Source organism: Somniosus microcephalus, unplaced genomic scaffold, assembly GCF_052327205.1.
Source record: "Somniosus microcephalus isolate GS21.2 unplaced genomic scaffold, FLI_Smic_1.0 scaffold321, whole genome shotgun sequence".
NCBI classification, from domain to species: Eukaryota; Metazoa; Chordata; class Chondrichthyes; order Squaliformes; family Somniosidae; genus Somniosus; species Somniosus microcephalus.
Window position 1 is genome coordinate 341,824 of NW_028225508.1, and position 10,421 is coordinate 352,244.

General features: G+C 44.1%; 1 protein-coding gene across 1 annotated transcript; it reads right to left on the bottom strand.

Moving 5' to 3' along the window:
- Window positions 1–2,495: 2,495 nt before the first annotated feature.
- Window positions 2,496–9,293, bottom strand: LOC147081879 (pepsin A-like). The gene is made up of 6 exons (XM_085980637.1): window positions 9,156–9,293; window positions 7,314–7,513; window positions 6,684–6,803; window positions 5,693–5,837; window positions 4,517–4,615; window positions 2,496–3,576 (listed from the first exon to the last, which is right to left on the bottom strand). Exons 1-6 carry the CDS (start codon window positions 9,186–9,188, stop codon window positions 3,427–3,429), a joined length of 747 nt encoding a protein of 248 aa, XP_085836763.1. The 5' UTR covers window positions 9,189–9,293; the 3' UTR covers window positions 2,496–3,426.
- Window positions 9,294–10,421: the final 1,128 nt, after the last annotated feature.

The following is a 10,421-nucleotide window of genomic DNA, read 5'->3' on the forward strand; positions in this document are numbered from 1 at the left end:
AGGAAAAAGCAATAGGGATCATGTATGAGAAGATTGTGAGTGCAATGCCATAGGATTGGATGGAAGAAATAAATGTGGAAATCTCCAAAGGAAATAAAATGTATCCGGCTTTTCCAAGCTTTCTGCTGGAAAAAGGGGGAGAGCTGGTCCAATCTGACAACTGTAATACTATGCGGAATTTAGTGAATGGAGATTCAAGACACCTGCTGGTGAGGAGTTTTGGCAGAGTATATACCCACAGCTGGACTTCAACAGGATTTGGAAGGGAGTGTGGGCAAATTTTAAATGTCCAGAGTGGATTGAACTGGATTTCAAATTGGCTCATAACCAGATTTTTACCATGACGGTCTTGTGTAAGATTGGAGGAGTGGAGGGGGCAACTTGCCCAGTGTGTGGGACACGGGATGGGGCTCTGTCCCATTTACTGGTGTTATGTCCGCAGTTAAATGATTTTAAGTACTATGTTCGACAGTTGTGTGAAGTTTTTTTGCTGGGTATGGACCGAAGAGCGAGAATGGGAATCCTGTGGGACTCAATTTTGAGATGGGGATTGCAGGAGAGTCTGCCCGAGTCTAGTGCAGCGGCATTTAATTTAATGTTCAGTTTGGCTAGATTTGTGATTGTGCAAAGAAGGAATGCTCTGTTTGTTAAGGGGAGGAGAATCAATCTAAAAGTGTATTTTAAATATAAGCTAAAAGATCATTATAAGGCTCTGTGGATGCTTTATTCAGACAGGAATTTAAAGATAGTATTTTACAATCAATTTTTAAAGTACAATCAATTAATATATGTTACAGGAGACAAATTAAACTTCAGGTTTTGATGTTAATGTGTGGTGGAGGAATGGCTGTGCAGAGTGGCGGAATTGATTTGTATGATACAATGGAATGATCACGATGTTGTAAATGTTCATAATGTTCAATAAAAAATTTAAAACATAAAGGGCTAGAAATTCAGTAGGCTTTGCGCCCAGTTTTCACCCAAAGAGGGCTTTTGCGCCACTTGATGAGGTTGCGCCGATATTCAGCGCTGCGGTAATGGCGGCATTAGCCAGTAGCGCTGCGCCGCCACCGATGACGTCATCGGTGTGCGCAGTGCCCCGCTACCGCCCCGATACCAGCCCGACCGCCATATTGAGTAGCGACCGCCTCTTCCGTAGCGGCCGCAAACAACGTTCAGAGACCGGGGCCGTACTGCAGCCTTAGTGGGGTGAGTTAAGGTGGAGGTGCGGCCGGCCGCTTTTTCGGTGGCCGCCTGCCCGCACCTCCTTCCCCGGCCTCCTCCAACCCCACCCCCCCCCGCGGCATTGCCGGCTGTTTTCCGAGAGCCCGGCACTTCTCCGTGGTGCCGGGCTCATTTGCCGGCACTAGCGAGCGGCGATCTCGCTGTTGCAGGCACCTCCCCCTTAAGAGAGGGAGGAAGGCCTGCAGTACCGCAGCCTGCCGCTCCGCAGCGGGTGGCGCTGCGGCAACTAGCGCGCCGAAATTCAGTTTCAGCGCCCCAAGCGGGGGCGGGCACACCCTGGAATAGCGCCCGGTTCCGACTTGGGGCGCAAAAACTGAATTTCTGACGGGCGCAACTGGCTCCGCGCGCAGCGCTAACTTTTGGGCGCACGCCAGCTGGCGGGGCCTAACTGAATTTCTAGCCCAAAAAGTTGGTAGCACCCTTGCCTCTGAGACAAGAAGGGTTGTGGGTTCAAGTCCCACTCCAGGACTTGAGCACAATAAATCTAGGCTGACACTCCAGTGCAGTACTTCTGCTACACTGCCGGAGGTGCCATCTTTCGAATGAGACATTAAACCAAGGCCCCGTCTGCTCTCTCAGGTGGGTGTAAAAGATCCCATGGCTCTATTTCGAAGAAGAGCAGGGGAGCTCTCCCCGGTATCCTGGCCAATATTTATCCCTCAACCAACATCACTAAAGCAGATTATCTGGTCATTATCACATTGCTGTTTGCGGGACCTTGCTGTTCGCAAATTGACTGCCATGTTTCCTACATTACAACAGTGACTACACTTCAAAAAGTACTTCATTGGCTGTGAAGCGCTTTTTTATGTCTGGTGGTCGTGAAAGGTGCTGTATAAATGCAAGTCTTCCCTTTCTGTCTTTTAATTTGAGACATGACATGGTAAGTCTAGCATGCTTTGGGTGACTTGGGACTTCTGGGGTTAGAAATTGGGCCGTGTTGCGCCTATTTTGCGCCCATAAAGAGGATGCAACGAGGCCCAATTTTGGTGACCAATGTCCTGGGCCCCAAGGATGTCTGAAAAAATGTCCCATCCAAACTTGGGCCAAGCCATTTCGCGGTCGTCCCTGGTGTCCGCCTGAAACAGGCGATAAGCCCCATACGTATATAAGTGAGGGCGAGACAGTCGCTGGCAGCTCGCTCAGATTATTCAGATGAGGCCCGAGGGCTAATGAGTTTGTAACTGAAGTGCGGTGCAGCCCACATCCCCACCCACAATCAGAGCTAACAAAAACAGAAACAACAGAAAAAATGTTTGCAATACTTCTAAGTTTATTATCTTTTTGCTTTTGCTGAGATGCTGTAATAAAGAAATGAAAGTTCCCCCAAAAAAGACAGAAAATACCTGACATACACCAACAAGGTGAAATCACGCTGCGTGATATTAGTAACAAGCACAATGGGGATAATTGTCACCTTCACTCTCTGGGCGGGTAAAGTCCCGCCCGCCATTTCTGAAAATCGGGCAGGTTCTATAGCGAAGGGCAATGCCGTACGCCAATCTACCGCCCAAGCCGTGCAGGTGGAAATTCCCCACCATGTGTGCGCGTGAAGATCCTTTATCTGCTGCTTTAAGAGTGATTAACACGTCTGCTCATAATGGACAGAGGAATTTCATACAAACACATTCATGTGTTTTACTAACACCATACAGTGTGCTTTCCACCCACAAGTCTGGATTCACCACAGAGGCAAACACCTAAAATGGAGATGTCTTTTGACTCTGGAATGGACCATCGCTCATACAATCAATTGCACATAGCAGTGAAAGGTTCAGTCCAACGTTCAGGCAGGTCTTCAATTAGGGTTCAAGGCAAGAGAAAGGACAAAAAATATAGGAGTGCATCTACAAAGTGGTTTGTCATCCAAGGTTGACTTTGCAAAATTATCAATTTAAAGCACATTTTGATGAGCCATTCATTGGATTTGTAGGTCAGTTTGGTCCGATTTAATTAAAACATTTCAGTTCATTGACTTTATTCTAGGGGTTTTTCTTTGCTACATCTCATGCAAAATCAGATGAGCTTGAGTACTCTTTAACCAGAGGCTCGCCAGGGTTTTATTTGAATTCTTGTTACCTTATGGTCCAGTGCTTCAATCATTGTGGATGAATGAGCAAAGGCCACAAAATGGGATCTGAATGTGCCTTAAATGAATAAATGAAATCTTGGATGAATAAATTAGGCAGCTTGGGCAAAGCCCATTCGGTTGTTTCCTCTGTCAAAGATGGAATAGTATGGCCCAATGAAGACATCTCCCAGAATCCAGAGCCCTCCAGAAGAGGATGGAAGATACATGCTTTCAAATCCACTTAAGCAGTCACCTTGCACCTGGAAGAAATGCAAAGTGTGAGAGTCAGTTCCCTAGAACTACTTTGTTGCTAATTCTGATTCTTCTGTGTGTATATTAATAAAAAATGAAAAGAACATCCACAGTTTCTTCTTTAGTGATCACTATGCTATGTTAAATCAAAAAATTCACAGAAATGTAAAATCTTTGGTCCATCAGTCTCTCAATTGGTCCACCGATGTGCCACAGACACTATTCTACATTACACATTCATGGGTGCAGTACTGACAACACTCAAGAAGTTCGACAGCATCCAGAACAAAGCAGTCCACATGATCGACAGGCCATCCAGCACCTTAAACACCCACTCCCTCCATCACTGGCACACCCGGGCTGCAGTGTGTACTATCTACAGGATGCACTGCAGCAACTCGCCAACATTGCTTCAACAGCACCTCCCAATCCCGAATCCCCATCACCTAGAAGGACAGGAGCAGCAGGTCCATGGAACACCATCACCTCCAAGTTCCCTTCCAAGTCACTTACCATCCTGACATGGACATATATCACTGTTCCTTCATCGTCGCTGGGTCAAAATCCTGGAACTTCTTCCCTAACAGAATTGTGGGTGTACGTTCACCACATGGAGTGCAGAGATTCAAGAAGGTGACTCACCACCACCTTCTCAAGAGCAACTAGGGATAGGCAATAAATGCTGGCCTTGATAGTGACGCCCATATTAAAAGAATGAATAAATAAAATATTAACATCTTCTCTTGCTTTATTAATTGATATGGAAGTTCATTTTTTAACTAAATGTAGTACAGTTACTCAATCTTACCACTTTGTACATTTTCATTAATTTTCTGCTCATTTTCTTATCTTACAGTTAACTGAGAAGCAATCTTACTGGATACTGAAGTCAGAGAACATAGTCAAACCATTCAAAGTCAGGTTTATCGAATTAAAACAAAAACATACCATGATTGTGTATTCAGATGGAGAAAGGGGATAGTCAATTCCATTGATTGTGAAGACCACATCGGGCATGTTGGACAGATTGTTGCAGTTGATGGAGTACTGTAAAAAGGGTGAAGTATTTAACAATGGTTGTCAGTAGAATGTTCTCAGAGAAGCATTGCAGGAAATACTTGTATAAATAGCAAAATCAATGATGTAATCATTGGATGTACAGTTGGTCACGTTTAAAAGCAGCTGTGGCTACATTCCAGCACAAGTGCCAAGATGGTCCCGCGAGGAACCTGCGTCATCGATCCCGGTGGATATTCTGAGGTTTGTGGGGAGGTTCCCTGCAACCTAAGAGTGTATGGAGGCCATCTACCTGCCCCCAGAGGCTGTAAAAATGGCCGTTAATTGCTGGGCTTGTGGAGGAGGAACTGTTGGGGGAACCCCCCAGGATGAGAGTTAAAATGCCCCCACTGGCCCCCTTCGTAAGGGGGTCAAATTTAAAAAAATATATTTTTAACCTTTCTTTGGGGGTGCAGGCTGCAACCCAGTTCCCTCGGTGGGACTCACATCCACCATTTAGCAGCCTGGTTTCACCAGGTGTCCCGGCATTGATGATCCGTTGGCCTTTGAGAGGCTGGGCTTACCGGGCACACAGGAACTCCCAGCATTGAGAATCTCCAGCCCTCCTACATCAGTAGTCTTGTTTGGAGTTGGTGGAAGCTCCACCCTTCACAAGATGCCCGGGAAACCCTAACCCAAAGGCGGGACCAGCCTAATTTGTAGCCCTACAGGCGCTCTACCACCTGACTTACAGTGGGAGGGCAGTGGAAGCCCCATAGACTCCTGGCTTAACAGGCCTTAAATTTAGTCATTTTGATGGGAGCTAAGCTTGATTCTTGAGATCCTTTTGGATCTTGCAGCTAGCTACAAAAGTCAGAAACAAGGGCACCACTGTAAGTCTTTGAAGTTAATGGTCATGCTTATCAAGATCAGGGATGTTAGCACTGGGAAATGAGAGTTTCAGGTACCTGTCAGCATCCAATCACTCCCAGATCAGGGACTGCAGAGTTAGCTACAGAATAAACTCTTAAGTAAAGCATCATCTTATAAATACTACAAAATGAAAAATATATCACTAGAACCACCTTTGGTTCATTATAAAGTCTGATCTGTAACATAGAGCCTTACCCCGCCATAGTATCCTTGAGTCGCACCAATGTATTGCTGGATCTTGCTGATGGGTCCACTGGGACCAGTGAGCAGAGAAGTACCAGTATCAACGATGGCCTGACAGCCCTCACTGCAGCCCACAACCTGCCCATTGATTGTCACCCTGAAAGAGGAAAAGGTGGTTACAGTTGATTGAATGCATTCCCTCCCTAAACCTCTCCGCCTCTCTACCTCTCTCTCTCCTTCTTTAAGACGCTCCTTAGAGCATACCTTTTTGACCAAGCCTTTGGTCATCTGCCTGAATACCTCCTCATGTGGTTTGATGTCAAATTCTGTTTAATAAAGCTCCTGTGAAGCATCTTGGGACACATTACTATATTAAAGGCACTATATAAATGCAAGTTGTTGCTGTCAACCCTGAAACTAAGATATTTGTGAAAAACACAAGCAGAGCTGAACCAAAGAGGTGAATCTAAATTTAAATATTCCAATATTGGGTCAGACATCTTCCAGGCATCCTATGGGCATGGGACATTGGCCCCTGAGAATAGCCTGTTGTGCCCCTTTTACCTCCGTTAAAATAGGTGCAACGAGGTCCAATTTGTACTCTCGCACGTCTAATGAGCAGTCGGCCCTATTTCTCGTTCATTAATTTTAATCAATCAGTTTTAATGAACAGCAAATCATGCAGGATGGATTCTTGGCACATGATGCTCCAAGTATTCAGTGTGTGCTCTCGGCGAGCAATGGCCTGCAATAACTTTACCCTTAGATGGATTGAGCCTCTGTTTGCTCAGGCTGGACTTAAACAATAGTCCAATTGTGGCCTGGAAGCTATCATTGAGTTAGCTCGTTCCCTGTGTTTATTCCTGATCATTGAAAGGTGTTGCAATATCATCACACTAACTCAACTGCTACCCCATTGTACTTAATATTTCCACTTGCAATGTTGAGTGCAACTTGATTGTTACAGAATGCGTGCCAATTGTGAAATGGGTCAGTCATTTACCTGTCCAAGCTGATTTGCCAGTAAGCTTGGTGAGTGACGGGCACCCAGTTAATTTGACCTGTGTAGTGGTTTTGATCAATTCCACCAAATACAACTTCACTTCCGGACTGACCAGCCTCTCTGAAAAACAATTTAACCAGAATGTTATTGAAATGAGTATAAACAGAGATACAAAAATTCCTGATCAACAATATGTTTTATTGGCTGGCCCAATGTGGCATCATTAACCAGTGGAAATTAGACCAAAGTCAATATTTTGCGAAATAAATAAGAAAAGAGAACTTGATCGTCACTGTGCTGGTTGGAATGAAACATTGTTCTTTCCATAATCCCTGAAAGAGATTGCAATTATCCAATTTCCCATCTTGGATCTATAAGTCAATTAAAACATCTAAAAGGAGTTGAATTTGTCCATTGGGATCCAGTTGGATGTGCTTCGACCTTTGCTAGAAGGTGAAGAGGTCACCTGACATGAAAACAGTTCATCCAGGTGAGAGAACAAACACAAGGAAGGGCGAGCAAAGGCCCATCGGCTTTATAGAAAGAAGGTTCTGTGGTGACCTTAAGTAAATACCCTATTATCAGCAGGGAGCATCGGAGATGGAAGTACAAGAAGGTAAGAAAACCAACCTGCTCAGGTAAAAAGCAAACAGGTCCTGTTGCACCAGGTCATCAGACATCATGTTATCAAACACAGGTGTGGCCCCTGATGATGCAATGCTTGGATAGGCCAATCCGAGAATCCCATCAAACGAAGCGTAGGAGAATGAACTCCCAGGTTCAGTCTCACTTAAACCAAATTCCTGCTGACTGATAGCTATGTTCGATACCTAGACAAAAGGAAAAAGCTAACTTGTTCTGAAGAATTATTTTACTGAGAGTCATCAACAAACACATTAGCGCATTGTTATCCAGGTCACACATTACTTACATGTTACGACAAAATGCTTGTTGTTCCTCGGGCTGATACTTTACCAAATAACAAAATTCAGTATTGACTGGGCAACAGTTTAGAACATAACATAAGAATTAGGAGCAGGAGTAGGCCATACGGCCCCTCGGGCCCACTCCGCCATTCAATAAGATCCCCATATCTCTTGATTCCTCTAGAGTCCAAAAATCTATCTGACTGCGCCTTCAATATACTCAACAATTCAGCATCCACAGCCCTTTGAGGTAGAGAATTTCAAAGATTCACAACCTCTGAGTGAAAAAATTCCTCCTCATCTCAGTCTTAAATGGCCAACCCCTTATCTTGAGACTATGCCCCCTAGTTCTAGACTCTCCCACCAGTGAAAACAACCTCTGTCAATCCCCCTCAGAATCTTATATGTTTCGATGAGATTACCTCTCATTCTTCTAAACTCCAGAGAGTATAGGCCCAATCTAATCAATCTCTCCTCATAGGACAATCCTCTCATCCCAGGAATCAATCTAGCTTTATTGATACAGGGTTGTGAAAATCCACAGCTGTTCCTGAGCAATCCTGACCTCACAGGAACCTGGCGTATCATTGGCTGTGGTTTCACTTACCTGGTCAGAGGTCAGCAACAGTGCGTGTGGGCCCCATTTGGGGTCCAGGGTGAGGTTGTGACCAGGACCCCTGAAGATTTGAAAATATTGTTTTTTTTAACTGTTGATAGCAACTTCCAAGTATATTGAAATCCTCTTGTAGTTTTTCCTGTTCAGCTTTGGAGTCTACCACCTTCGTTAGCTTTGTATCATTGGCAATTTCAGAAATATTAAAAGTGAACGGCCAATGATTTTTAGTTCTTTGTTGTAGGACATGTTACTGCTGAACGATAAGGAATTGTCATAATGCTTGACTTTAATTTAAAAAATGAGATAATAGGAACACTACATTTCTAAATATCTTTGATTGAATTCTATCCATTGTTATGAACCTATAAATTAGCCTAAAAAGTATAAGTCCCATTGACATATTGACTCCTGTTACCATGCTGAAGCCCTTCACCCAACAACAACAGCAACTCGCATTTATATAGCGCCTTTACTGCAGTAAAACGTCCCAAGGGGCTTCACAGGAACATTATCAGACAAAATTTGACACCGAGCCATATAAGGAGATATTCGGACAGATGGCCAAAAGCTTGGTCAAAGAGGTAGGTTTTAAGGAGCATATTAAAGGGGGAGAGAGAGGTAGAGAGGTGGAGAGGTTTAGGGAGGGAATTCCTGAGCTTAGGGCCTAGGCAACAGAAAGCATGGCCACCAATGGTGGGGTGAAGGAAATCGGTGATGCAGAAGAGGCCTCTAACATTACAAAGCTCCCTATTGGCTTGTTGCAACATGATCTATTCAACTAACCAATACTCTATGCCTGCATTTGAAGAATGTATTGGATCTGATAGTAGGAGATATTAATATTCAGGGAACTCTGACTTGAATGGGCAATTTAAGAATTTTGACATTGTTTTGTCATAACTTTGTTAGTAAAAGTTACATTATACTTACAGTGACTGTGTCATAGCCCAGGATCCCAGTCATACTGCCTGAACCATACTGAATGGAGAGCGTTTGGTCATCTGTCTGAAATGTTGAGGACTTGCTTGGTGAATATCTGTTGTGGTTCACTGCAAAATAGTACACGTTTCATTACACTCAATTTAATGGTTTGGTTGTTTTATTCCACTACTGAGTTAAGGATAGATCTTACCAAAAATATTCTTTCTAATTCTTCATTTGTACCACCATTTCTTTCTGTTGAATTTTGCGCTCATTTAGGTGAGGGGTGTTGGTGCTGGCTATTGAACCACTTTACATATCAGCCAACCAGCAGTAGCATCAAGAGTTCACAGGGTCAAGTACAGCATGGGTTAGATTTAGAGGAAAGCTACCTTTGTGCTGTCCAAACAATGGGCCTCTGCTGTAACTCACCAATGTAATATTTTCCGTTTCTCCGTACAACCATCGTATGGCTTCTCTGAGTCAGATTGCCAATTCGTGTCACAGCAGGACAGTGTTGTCCTGTGGGCCCATGATCATGAGGAACTAGGTTATGACGGCCCAAGTTGATTTTATGTAAGAGACCTTTGGCCCATTAACGCGGAAAGAAAAAAAAGAAAGACTTGCATTTCTATAGCACCTTTCACAGCCTCAGGACATCCCAAAGTGCTCTACAGCCAATGAAGTACTTTTGAAGTGTAGTCACTGTTGTAATGTAGGAGACACGGCAGCCAATTTGCGCACAGCAAGCTCCCACAAACAGCAACGTGATAATGACCAGATAATCTGTTTTAGTGCTATTGATTAATGGTTAAATATTGGCTGGGACAGCGGGGTGAACTCCCCAGCTCTTCTTTGAAATAGTGCCATGGGATCTTTTGCGTCTACCTGAGAGAGCAGATGTGGCCTCGATTTAACATCACACCTGAAAGATGGCACACTCTGACAGTGTAGCACTCCCTCAGTACAGCACTGGACTGTCATCCTAGATTTTGGTGTTCAAGTTTCTGGATTGGGACTTGAACTGACAACCTTCTGACTCAGAAGGCGAGTGTGCTACCAACTAAGCCAGTGCTGACCCAGTATGGGCTGGATTTAAACCCAGTTCTCTGAGTGAAAGGCCAGTGCACTACATAGTCCCAGAGCACATTTTTCTAGCATTATTTTCTTTTATTAAGCATCCTTCCTAACTGGTATGACACTGCAGTAATGTGATTAAATTCCATTATCCAATTATTTCACAAACTCATCGAAAAGAAATCATAAACGTGTGTG